This window comes from Rhinolophus sinicus, linkage group LG10 (genome assembly GCF_036562045.2).
Source record: "Rhinolophus sinicus isolate RSC01 linkage group LG10, ASM3656204v1, whole genome shotgun sequence".
Classification (NCBI taxonomy): Eukaryota; Metazoa; Chordata; class Mammalia; order Chiroptera; family Rhinolophidae; genus Rhinolophus; species Rhinolophus sinicus.
Window position 1 is genome coordinate 17,067,749 of NC_133759.1, and position 13,263 is coordinate 17,081,011.

Here is a 13,263-nt window from a genome sequence, read left to right on the forward strand (position 1 = left end):
ACCACTACAGAAACTTTGTTTCTCTTTAAAAGATAATGGGGAAATGTAAGTGTTAAAATGAAGCTTTAGAAAGTCCTTTAATTTCACCTCTTAAAATTTCTCTTAAGTAAAACTGGAAAACTCTATTCACCCTCCTGATGTATCTGAATAGAGAAGCCAATCATTACAGGGATAGGAGGTGTAGTCATTGGCAGCCAACCCGTTGCTTTTAGGATATACGAGTATATATCTTCAGAACCATCCCTACCCACTCTAGTGTCATGCAAGGTGGGTCCTTCTAGCTTCTCTACCTATCGTGCACCACGGTTTATTATAAATTGGATAGCATTGCAGGGCAAGGTTTATGGAAGAAGTTTAATTAGGAAAAGGCAAATCTTCAGTGTGGCTAAGTGTTAGTGAAAGAGGAACAGGCATGGGTTCTCCCGATCCTTCCATCATCTACAGAGAGGCATGTTACGGCCCAGGTGATGCTGGGTCCTCAGTTGGAGAGGCGTTCTAGTGGAAAGACTCTCCCCTCTGTGGATCTGTGTTTTTGGTGGGCGAGCATGTGAAAGGCAGTCTTGGTGAAGAGGGGATGGATGCTAATACTAATGCTAGCGAATTTGGCATGTCTGGGAAAGCCAGCTGCCAGCACCTGGAGGCCTGAGAGTCTTGGGGATATTTTAGTATTCCTCCCACTCCAGGGGGCAGGAAGCCCTCAGTCCTATGGGAGGTTAAGGGAAAAGATAGGGGGTGTCTGGTCCCCACTGGATCATTGTCTTGCCAACCTTGAGTGAGCTCCCAATTTCTTCTTGCGACTTCCGGGACTCCCAGCAAACTTGGAACATAAGGAGAATGGTTATTTGCCTATTCTTACATTTACCATCTGCACTTTGAGTGTGTCATGTTTGTGCTCAGTGGGTTTGGTCATTTCCCTAGAGGGTGAGTCAGATGGTCTTAATTTTTTATTCCCTCCTGTTGTCATTCTGACCTGTAGCAAACACTGATTGGGTTCACCGTTTAAGAAAGTCGTCAGCACCCATATGACACCGTACATTGTGATAGCATGGTACAATGTCAGACAGTTGCTGGACTTGTCGTGGTGATCACTTCTTTAAGTGTATAAATGTTGAATAACTATGGCGTACACCTGAAACTAATATTATATTGTATGTAGCTGTATTTTAATAAAAATCTTTTAAAGAAAAAAAAACTCATCAGCATTGTTCTCAGTGAGCACGCCCTATTTGGATTGGCTGAGCTCTAATGACAAATAGCTACAGCTTGGTCAAGAAGCCAGACTGATGGCTCTCATTTTCCAGTGTCTAGGAAACTTAGAAATGCGAAGGTTTTCTCAGCATGCCCTGGTTCCAGCTCGCTTGTTATCAGACAAGCCTTGGGCAGCACCTGACCCTCCTTTGGACAAATCTGCCAGTTATACCACTCCTGGTTAAAATTCAACCTAGTAATATATTTTTTAAGGGAAGATGTGAGTGAACTCGTATGTTACCATGAAAGTTACATTTGATGGCTCTGAGATGCTGGGTTTTAAAAAAAAGTGTCAAAGGGTTGAAAAATTGTTTTAATTCAGGATTCCTCTATAAAATGGAATAGGGCTTGATGGGCCCTGTTATTGAGATCCTTAAAACTGGATCCAAAAATGTTAAGTTTTTTAAAAATTTTATTAATGGTAAAATTCAAATATACCCAGAAATAGACTGGTATGATAAATCCACATGTATTTATCATGTGGTGGTGTATGATAAGCACACTAATATCATGAGTTCTCATAATAAGTCCCCTGCCAGCTACAGTAGTTCAGTCTTGTTTCATCTATTCCCCCCACGCTTGCTTTCTTTTCTTTTTTTTTTATTTGCTGGACTATAGAATTTACTAATTCATGATTTTAACTCGCACTTTAAATAATATTTTAACCGAGTCATCCTTCATGACTATTCAGTGTTCTGAGGAAAGTATAACAAACTTTGGCATCTAGATCAAATGCCAAAATCAAGTTGTCATCAAAGCATTGAAGAAAGTCAATTCTGAAGCGGTTTGCCACCTATCAGTGAAGGCAAGCTGGCTTTGTAGGGCAGTTCCTGGAATAGGTAGTAAACTTTAAAAATAACCAGTTTGATAGGTGAGACTTAGTGTTTAAAATACTTTTGGCAAACATACCTGTCAGATTAACTTGGAGTGGCAGGGTTAATTCATTTGTAGCATGACTGCTTTAAACTCAGCTTCCTTGGATTTCATTCTATATTAAAACATATAGAAACATTTAATACACAAAATTAATGCAAGTTAAGAAACTAAGGCAGAACTGATTCTTCCTCATGAGATAATGGACTGTTGACGGTAGATAAACCATCCAGCAGAGAACCTACCAAGTGCAAACTGGATATTGTGCTGACGTTACACCAGCATATTCTACCTAGGCAGAAGCACTGTTTTGAAAGTATCAGTATCTCTAAACACTTAATTTACAGATTGGAAAGGGTTACTTTTTAAAAGGTCTTAAATCAGTTTCCTCTTCCACTTGATAAGCCACATGTCTGATTTTTGGTGGCTATGCCAGAATACATCCAGTTATATCTTGAGAGCTTTCCTGGGATTCATAGCGACAGTCTGCTACTGCCAAATTTTTAAAGACTCTTTAAAAATCACACACTGCTTCAGCTAGAGGATCCCTAAAATAATCTGCAGCCATCTAGAGTGTAATTTCCTGGCCCCATGATCTTTGACTCGATGGTTGTGGGGGAAGGCGTGGGGACCAGCAGCTGGGTTATCAAAGGCGCTTTGGAACGACCTGAACGTGCTGAACGTAGTCCGTGAGATGCTGGCTTTGCTCGCTCCACCTTACTCTTAGGGCCCCTTTGTCTGTTGCTGATTCTCTAGGAGTATTCAGTCTCCTTTTAGTCAGAACTTCCAGATCACGACTTTTTCCCTTCCATTTTCATTAAAGAAGTTTTCTTTTATATCTTGCAATTTCTTAACGATGGTCCTCCTTTCATATTTTTTACTGTATGTCTTAGTCTGATCTTCTAGAACAGGGTTTAGTAAAGCTGTTAAATCTAATACCTATAGTCTCAAACTAATACCAATATTCTCAGTTCTCATCTCTGGTTCTTACTCAATATACAATAATCAAAATCATGCCATTTGCTGTGCTGCACTTACTTCTGAGAGATCAGCCTGCTGGCATTTGTGAACCTAGGGCCACCACCAGCCCACGCACTGTCACTGTGAGGGCTCTGCTGCCAGCAGGTGATGTGAAGCCAGTACAGGTAGACTTCCTGGGCAGACCTGGCAGACGTGGGTGTAGGTGGAGATACGGACATGGATCAGAGTGGCAACCAAGCCTTTCTAGAGTTCTCCCACATCCATCCTAGCCACTGACTTGCTTTTTTAACTATCTTGAATTAAAATATTGCAGCTTTTAAATGGTTCCCTTCAAAATGTTTAGCAGCTACATTTTGGACATTACGAGGGGAAGGGAGAGGGGCACCAAAGTAATATTTATATGTATTACTAACAAATTATTTCCTGTTCAAACCAGAGTCTACCAGAAATATGATTATCTTATTGCATCATAGTCTAAGAAACAATTATTTGTAAATATGTCAGAAACACAAATTAGTACAAATCTGGTATCTAAATGCATTTTGATGACCCATTAATCCTGTTCTGGAATGAAACAATAGCTGGCACCCCGGACTTGTAGGAGTTGAAGCAGGGGTGATCAGTAGAGAACAGAGACTTGGCCTGGAGTTTGAGTTAAAGCCTTCCCTTAGGTACTTGAGTGTTTGGATAAATAAAGTTTACCTCGGTGGGGTTTTTTTCATACTTAACTACCTCAGATCACTTCACATTAAGGTATAGTCGAACGTGAATTTTGCATAGAGGTTCTTTTTTGGCAGGGATGCAGATCTCCACATACACACCCTTGACGGTCTTTTTAAAGAAATTCAATTATTAACTGTTATTTTACATGAACAATTTTACCATTATGCCTGGGTTTCTCTGTCTCCGTTTATACTAGCTTTTCATTTTAGCAATTCCTATGTGCATCTGATGTTTCCTTCATAGAAATGTAAGTCTTGCTCATGAATTTTATGGGCATGTACCTTAATTTTGAATTGCAGTATCAAATTTTTAAATAAAAAGTCTACCTAATTAACCATTTTATTTGGGCTTTTTGTTTTTTGAGTTCTGTGTACCAAATAATTCTTTGAGTTACAATTCTTTACCCATAATCCAGGTACACAAGAGCAACACAGTTAACTTATTAAATGTTTAAAGCAGAATTTGTTTTTGTATGCTCTTCTATTATAGGAATGCATAAGAAGTCAAAAAGCTTCTGCATTTTAGCTGGAATAGTTTAAAAGGATTCATTTTCTCCACTTATTCCATAGAGTATCATAAGAGTTGTATTCCATGACAGACGGCTACAGTACACAGAGCATCAGCAACTTGAAGGTTGGAAGTGGAATCGCCCAGGAGACAGACTTCTAGATTTAGGTACAAGTGACCATCAGAAGACCATGGAGAGAGATAGGAAGGCAGTTCAGCTACACCCGTATTGGCACCACGTGTAATTATGTAGAGAGAGCTTTGGTGTGAGCGGATCCTGTGTGCCTTAAGTTGTTTTATAGTTAAACATGTTGACTCTTGAACAATACTGGAATTAGGGGTGCCGACCCCCCCGCGAAATGAAGAGTTTGCATATAGTTTGACTCTCCCAAAACTTAAGTACTTAATAGTCTGTTGTTGACCGGAAGCTTTACTGATAACATAAATAGTCGATTAACACATTTTGTATGTTATGTGTGTTATATACTGTATTCTTACAATAAAGTAAGCTAGAGAAAAGGAAATGTTATTAATAAAATCAAAAGGAAGAGAAAATACATTTACAGTATTTATTGAAAAGTATCTGCATATAAGGGGATCCTCACAGCTCGCACCCATGTTCGAGGGCCAACTGTAGTATTTTTGGTGCTAAAAGACCCTAAGCAAGGAATTTTATGAGTTTGAAGCCATTTATTTAATTCTCAATTGGCATTATCCTTCATATTCTGAATAAAATGAAATAGAAACCATGGTGGGAGAAAGTATGATACTCATTTGGTGGGTTTTGATGTTGAAGTGGTTGACCATGGAGAACATTGAAGAAAAAATTTCAGTGTGGAGGTACAATATTTTCATTAGAACATAATAATAAGTTGTAAGCTTTTAAGTTATTCACAGTGGATGAGTTTCTGTGTAACTTCTTTTTAAAATGCAGATATTCCAATGTCTGTGGGAATAATTGACACAAGGACAAATCCAAGCCAGTTAAATGCAGTTGAATTTCTATGGGACCCTGCAAAACGCACATCTGCTTTCATTCAGGTTTGGATTTTTATTTTACATTGTTAGAAGTATACTAGCCATTTAGAAGGCCATGGATGAGACTGAATTCTTGACACATGAAATCATTTTCTTTTAAATTTTATTTGTAAACTATCTTGTAATGTCTTTTTAAAAATATACAGTTAAATTGCAGTTAATCTACTAAGTCCCTAATATATAGAAAGACAATCTGATATGAAAAAGATTCGAATGTTACTTTTACCACTGGTGGTAACAATAATCAAAACTTCCATTTTTCATAAGATGCATTTCTCTTGAACAAAAGCTGCCATTTAAGAGGCTATGATTGAAAAAGAGTATACTGTTTCAAGATTCTCTACCATTATTTTAAAACATTCTAATATTGACATTTTTAAACATCCACTAAAATAAGAGAATAATAATAAATCTTATGTGTACTCATTATCTGGCTTCAACAGTTATTAGTAGCGTTCCCTTTTTATTGATAGAATACTTGAAAACAACCCCCAGGCATTTCATTTCACCCATAAATGCTCAGTTTGTACCTCTACAAGATGAGTTTTTTAAAAGCATAAATACATCAAATAAAATCAACAGTCATTCTAATACCCAGGATGTTCAAATTTGTATGTGGTAGAATTGGAACTACCGAGTAGGTACTCTTATGGAGAAAAGGCAAACTGCTTAATTACTGACCAGCCTAAGTAAGCTATGGTTTGTATAAACGGTAAAGGATCTTTTGTGTTTTAAATTTTTATGGTCTGCCATATGTGTATATATATATATATATATATTATCTCCCATCAATTAATAGTCACTAGGGACATGGTTCATACTAGTTGAATATTTTCTCATACTATTTGTCTAACAGAGTAACTAGTTATGTAGTAAATGAAAGTGATGTAAGAGCCGGCCTTAAGTCTCAGACTGCAGTCATACTGCAGACATCAGTTTTAACTTTGAGTTACTAGAAGACGGGGTGTGTAGCAGTCAGAAATTACCAGAGTCTCCGTTAGTCACCCTGTCAGGCACCCTAGAGCTGCCAGGGGGTGCGGGGGGTGGGGGGCAGCATGGCAGAAGTGAACATGGCCCTCAGTGAACTCTGAAGGGCTGACAGAAGAGTTCAGAAGGATACAGGTCAGACAAGTAGTGGGCTTTCTGGACTGTGCAAGTTCCCCAGGCTAAGTAACCCAAGTCAGTGTAGGTGGGCAAAGCAGTGAGATGGTTGCCTGGGTAGAGTGGGGTAATGGCAATAGAGGGCAAACAGTGGAAGCTCTGAATTGTGAGGTGAGGGTTGCTGCGGAGTGGGCCACATGCAAAGCTTAGGCCCCTGGGTCTGAGAGCAGGATACGGTCCAAGTGGAGGGAGGGGAAAGTACATAGGAAGCTACTGTGCTGCTGTTCCCAAGATGAGAGCAAGTCCTGCCTTAGAGGAGAAGCACTGGACTGGGAAAAAAGAGCTCTTTCCCCAAAAGTTCAGCAAGTCTCAGTTGGATTTGTGAAAGGAAATCCGTATTAAAAACAGAGTTCATGACAGGTATCTGGCTAATATGTGGTAGTTACTTTTAAGGGATCTTGAATTTATAGAGGTGGCAGGACATCCCAGAGGGAATAAGATCAATGGACGGTACTTTGAATCCATTTCTGATTGTTTTTTTAGGTACACTGCATCAGCACAGAATTTACTCCACGGAAGCACGGGGGTGAAAAGGGAGTGCCTTTTAGGATCCAGGTTGACACCTTTAAGCAGAATGAAAATGGAGAATACACAGATCATCTACACTCAGCTAGCTGCCAAATCAAGGTTTTTAAGGTAAGATGGAAACCAGGCTGTCAGTAAATAGGCCCAGGTTTGCTTGTAAAGTTGTTTGTAGCCTGATGGATGAAATAATCTACTTTGTTTTTTTAGCCTAAAGGTGCAGACAGGAAACAAAAAACTGACCGAGAGAAGATGGAGAAGAGAACTGCTCATGAAAAAGAAAAGTATCAGCCATCCTATGATACCACAATCCTCACGGAGGTAATGCAGAGCAGCATTTTGGTGTCTGAAGAGAAACAGAGGTTTGCATATTGGCACTATTTCTAAGGATGAGTTTCGCTTACAAAGGGGTTGGGGAAGATTGGGTGGTAGGTTGACATAGGCTCTTTGTGAAATTTGTGGGGGAAATATTTCAGTTTTGGGATTTTAATGGATTAGTTTCCTGGGTGGGATCTTGAATGAAGATGCTGAAATCCCAGTCAGGTCTCAGAAACAGACCTTAAAAACCTTCAAGTTGTCAAGAGATTAAGTCGGGGCCTAGAATGTTTGATTTTTGTCACTGCTGGGGTTTTGCATTTTCTTTAACTTTGAATCCTGCTAGTCATGCAGTTGTTTAATTGGACTGCAGAAACATAAAACAGGGTATTAGATCTTTCTTTGTATAATGAAAAGACATTGATCCCAATCTTTGGTGTTTGTCCAGATGAGGCTTGAGCCTATAATTGAAGATGCAGTTGAACATGAGCAGAAAAAGTCCAGCAAGCGGACTTTGCCAGCAGACTACGGTGATTCTCTGGCAAAGCGAGGCAGTGTAAGGGACTTCTGCTTCTCTTTTCATTGTGCAAGAAACCTTGTGCAGTGTTAGATATAGGACCTACTTCCACCAAAAAGTAAAGCCAAATTTGTTTTTGATGTCCTTGTCTTGATTTAATCTGCTTTTGTTTAGACTTCCTGCTTTCTGTTTGTTCCTCACTGAGGAAAATTTCCTAAATCTAACACTTTAAAACAAAGTTGACCATATTGGGTGGTTTTGGAGGGAAAACAACACTCAGAAATGTGTTCCCTCCCTCCCTCCTTCCTTCCCTCCCTCCCTCCCTCCCCCTCTCCTTTGCACACACACCTCTTCCAAGTTCATGGAAATTAATTGAAAATACTTTCTTTAGTAAAATAGTTATAATTTTTGTGTAATTAAAAAAGGTTTTGCTTCCTCATGTGTATAACTGATAAGAAAATTTCATGGATATTTAAAGAAATGATGGCAGTAAGCTTGACATTAATATATGCAATACTTTGTGTCACATTTCCCTGCATGTAGTATAAAAATGTGTGTCTGTCTGTGCTTTTAAAAGCCTGTTTGGCAGCACTGGTAGGAAAAAAAAACTTTGCATTAGTGTTTCCTCCTGGCACCTGCATTGTGACTTTATGCTTCAGGCCAAAATAGTGCACCTTGCTACACTCAGGCCCGGGATTTTGGGTTGATTATGAGCTTTGTCAGCTTAAGTATAGCAGATCTTTATGACACAACTCTTCATCTAACAGGCCAGATCAGCTATATACCCACAGTAAATGTAAACAGAGAGCATTAAATAATTTTTTATGTATGTCATCATCTCTGTAATGGCTGCTCTAGTCATCATTGCACTCTTTGTACTATGAAGGTGCCAGAAATGGAATTTTCGCTCTTAAACATGTGTCTGTAATTATCTGTAGCCTATGAGTGAAAATATTTTAAATGCTTCTCTATGTAATAAAACTGAAAATGTACTCATCTGATGGATGGGGAGCCCACATGTTGCATTTTCTTTAACTGGGCTTTTTAGATGCAAATCAAAAGTTGTATGCAACAACTGTATACTCCTTCCCCAAACGCCCGCCCCTCCGATTTTGTGTGTATCCTCTTTTGGTTTCCCAGCTGAAAACTCACAAGTGGCTCTTAGTAAACTTCTTTGGTGAAACCTTGGTAACTCAATTCACTTTCCCCCTCTTATTAAAAACTATTTAACTGATTAAAAGGAAGGGGTTCTGATAATTCATAAATTAAAGAACTCTGTTGAAGCTCAGAGCTAATCTGAAGCTGGAAGAATTATTGGTAAATTATTAATGATTCTTAACTCAAGTCTAAAGTATGCAAAACGTCAGCAGTTCATTGGCCTGGGATTTCACATCTTCCTGATGCGCGTGGCTTGCTCCCCCGGGCTGCATTTGGTTTGTTTGAGATACTTCTAAGGGTGGTTAGAGCTCCTTTTGGAAACCTGTTGAAAAAAAGCAAGGTACAGATTAATCCCCTCAAAAAGAGAGTCTGCAGCATTTCATATACTTCCAAGTGCCTGCAGGGGAAGGCATACATTTCTTGCCATTGTTGGGTAGTTACAGTTGGCTTTCAGTAGAGCAGGATGCCCAGACTTACGTGTCAGAAGATGCCATGTGAAATGGTCCCACGTTGAATAGAGGCACTGTTACTGGCTCCTGAGAGCTGCTACGCACCAAGACCCTAGTGTGTCTGTTGGTCTTTCTTTGCCTCTGAACTGTACTTTATTGGCTCAAAGCAGGGTCGCCAACTCCTACAGTCTAAGATAGTTCATCATTTTCTCATCTTCCTGAGAAGGTACTTTGTTCACAGTATACAAACACCGTGACTAGGAGTCCAGACCAGGTAGCACCAGGGCCATGATGGATAACAAAATGTCTTCAGGAACACAGGCACTGCTGCACCAGTGCTTTCTTTGAAAGACAGGGAAGAATGACAAGGTAGAAGCAGCATTATGAAACTATTCCTTGATAAGCCTTTACCCTCCTGGGTTAAGATTGCCAGAGAAACCTGTAAAACACAGACAGGCAGGTCTTGGCGTTCAGCCTGACCATTTAAGAACTTGGAATCCATTCTTTTCTAAAAGTAGAGCCCCCCAATAGAACCAGTTTTCACTGAACACTAGTTTTCTAGTATCCATTGAATCAAGCCTCATATTTACTGGGCAAGTTGTAGATGTCAACTATTAACAGCCCTACTTCTCTACTGCTAAAAGCGTCTAGATGTGTAAAAATAAAATAGGTATGTTTCTCTATCGTACTGTTCTGCCATACTAACTTGAAACTTCATTTCCTCAGTAGACAGTGGATAGTAATTACCAAAGCAAACCTGGCGGGGCTTGATATTAAAAGGTTTATGTTATTTAGATGTGCACGTTATGCTGCTTAGTATTTTTTATTTGGGGAGGATGGTGTAGCAGGAAAATCTTCCAGGTAGCAGAGATGACCATGAGCGTGTGACACCCATATGTTATTCAATCTGCCAGTTGGCTCACAGGGTCTTGGGTTCCTCGAAGTGTATAAGCTGAGGAGGTACTATTTTGTAAGATGAAGTAAAACAACAGCACTAGTTGTAAAAGAATGGGCAGCATTGTGTAAAATTATAGTGAAATCGGTACGCCATGCAGTAAGTTTAGCAGTGCTGTCTAGCCAGATTAGATTTCTTTTTTGAAAGTTGGTAGTAGTTGAAACAATAAGTCCGTAGTCATTTTCCCTGTTTTTGAGGGGATATGTAATGGGTACTTGTAAAGAATATTAAGGTTCAGGATTTCTGTTTTACTTTATTTTCCCTGTATCCATGCTTCTGATGGGCTGTAAGCTCCTGTAATCATTGGAGAAACTTGGTTTCTGCCCTCAGAGTGTTTGACAGTCTCTTAGCTCTTTCCTACTAGTAGTCTTGACATTTCTACACTCAAAAGGATTTTTTAAAAAGAATGTACTCCCTTGCACATTTTTAGGTTGACATCTGAAAATTTTCATCATAAATTTAAATAATCGTACAGGAGACAATTTCTGGCAGAGTGAATAGTTCCATTTATGATTTAAAATAAAACTCTTATGTTACTTTTTGAAGTATATTCTGTGGACTCTACCACAGCAATTTGAAACCCACCATTTTTATAAAGTTCATGATTGAGCTCTTTAGTTAAGTTCAGATTTTTATTCTGCTCTTCCTTCTTGATCTTGTTTTCTCTTCCATTCTCCTTAAATACTTTTATCCTAATATTATATACTTTTATGCCTAAAAATCTTTTAATGATCACCTTAATTCTTACAACAAACTTATATAAATAGAAATTTAATTTTTAAAATTTCCTTTGACCATAAGTCTCTTAGTTTAGAAATTTAAAATGTATTATTAGTACCAATTTATTAAAACAACCAATTATAAACATAAAAGTAGAAATGTTATTGGAAATGCGTCTTGAATTATGAGACAGGGTTGAATTTAAATTTCAGATATTTTTCATAGATAAGAGAAACTTGATTTAGATATGTTTATTTTTCTTTCAGCCAGGTCTTCAAAGTCCTTTTGATTTTTGTGTAAAATGGGTAAAAAGTGATTATGAAAGGGGACCCTTGAAACCAAGGGCATTGTCAGGCACATTAGTCTTAGGAATAATACCGGTGGGGTGAAATGGATCCCTCCACAGCTCAGGTTTGAAGACGTCCACTTGACACCACCCTGGCCAGCTCAGCATGCTTTTGACTTTGGCTTTTTTCGCTTCTCCTAATTGTAAGTCAGTGTGCCTTTGTATATTTTATCCTTGATCTATTCTTTGGTCAGAATTGCGCCTAGGGCAGAAAAAATGTTTTTCACCATGCACCTTCCAGAATAAGTAAATAGTAAACATATGTAGATAGGTAGATAGATATAGGCAGTACCATCCTCGTACATAGGTGATGTATTTCAGTGTTGGGCCTGTCTCGTCTTCCTTGGGGATTATTAATCTTAGAGAAATCAAGGAAGCAGAAGGATTCTGGTGAGGGCAAAAGGAGCGCTAGGTAGGACAGAGCCGCTGTCCCAGTGTCATGTGATGCAGATGCTGCTTTGAATCCTTTCTTGCCTCTGCTATTCTTAAACCTTGATAGGCACTTATTCGAGAAATGATAAAGAGGGAGGTGAAAGTTCTTGAAAACATATTGTACATAAGTATACATTTAAAATGCCTTCACAGATTTTGCTGCTATCATCACTTCAGGTCTTCTGTAAGATTAATCAGTGTCTAGATGCACACAGCAGGTAAATTTTTTCCTTGCCACACACAAGTAAATTTGATGTTTCTATGAGGTTGCTTGATGAGTGTCAGGTATCTTGTGTTTTATAATCCTGCCTTTGGCCAGACTAGAGAGTGAAATCCAAAATTATTTCTTCCACATCCTTTCAAAGCATATCATTAATTTATTTTTGTTTCTGTCCTTAGTGTTCTCCATGGCCTGATAGCCCCACAGCCTATGTGAATAACAGTCCTTCCACAGCGCCCACTTTCACCTCCCCACAGCAGAGCACCTGCAGTGTCCCAGACAGGTATGTGGTCTGTGGAAGTGTGTGCCTGCAGCTGACAGAAGCTCATGACTCCTGTATCGCCCTTTCTGTCCATTTACAGCGTCTTCTATAGCTGAAGTATATAGCAATGGGAAGTAGCCTCCTCAGTTTCAGAAGAAAATCATCTTTGCTTCACCTGTTTGCTCCTAGTCCCTTGTGCCAGACATATTCGGAACTATGAAATTGTAGAAAAGGGGGCATTTTCAAGATCTGTTCTTTGTGAGATAAAAAGAACATTAATGGGGTTCATGGACAGTGAGTTACTGAGGTGAAACTGTGACTTGAGTATATTAAGATTGCATTTATTATAAAGTACATTTGTCCTTAATGCTCACCATATCGAACAAGGGTTAGTTTCTGCTCTATTTCTTCTTCCTCTCAATAGATACACATTTTTTTTTTTTTTTTAAGTAAGTCTTCATCTTAAAGGAAGAGCTTTCAGTTTCTAAGGACTTACTGTGGTTTCAGAAATAGGAATGATCAACTTTGTTTATTCTGTTATCTGGCCTTGATGTGCCACTGAGAGTCTAGTGAGCTCCATGTGGGAGCAGGAACTGCATGTCGGGCACCCTGAAGATGCAGCAGGGGTCCCCAGGGGGCTTGCCATTTTGGGGCGGGAGCTTTGCTGAAGAACTAGTGCCAAGTAGGTCAGACTGGAAGCCTAGGACCAGGGAGGTGGCCCCATCCCTCCTCTTGTTTTTCATCTTCATTTTACCTTAGAAACAGAAGCACAGTGCTACTAGTTTCTTCTCTTGAATTTCACCCTGTTTAATCATGGATAAATGTATTAAAGAGGT

At 39.1% G+C, this 13,263-nt stretch overlaps 2 protein-coding genes across 4 annotated transcripts in view; one reads left to right on the plus strand and one right to left on the minus strand.

Moving 5' to 3' along the window:
* Positions 1–13,263, plus strand: part of UBP1 (upstream binding protein 1) — a 50,660-nt gene that overhangs the window by 24,538 nt on the left and 12,859 nt on the right. For 2 of the 3 annotated variants that reach the window (XM_074312708.1, XM_019727722.2), the window contains 5 exons: positions 4,395–4,500; positions 5,267–5,373; positions 7,015–7,167; positions 7,264–7,374; positions 12,345–12,448. In XM_074312708.1, coding sequence (XP_074168809.1) covers positions 4,395–4,500; positions 5,267–5,373; positions 7,015–7,167; positions 7,264–7,374; positions 12,345–12,448 — 581 coding nt within the window. Of the gene's footprint in view, positions 1–4,394; positions 4,501–5,266; positions 5,374–7,014; positions 7,168–7,263; positions 7,375–7,816; positions 7,925–12,344; positions 12,449–13,263 lie in introns of all 3 variants that reach the window. The other variant, XM_019727720.2, reaches the window with a different exon arrangement.
* Positions 9,829–13,263, minus strand: part of FBXL2 (F-box and leucine rich repeat protein 2) — a 60,853-nt gene continuing 57,418 nt past the window's right edge. The window contains exon 16 of the transcript XR_002137030.2: positions 9,829–9,931. The gene's annotated coding sequence lies outside the window, so the exon portion shown is untranslated. The remainder of the gene's footprint in view (positions 9,932–13,263) is intronic.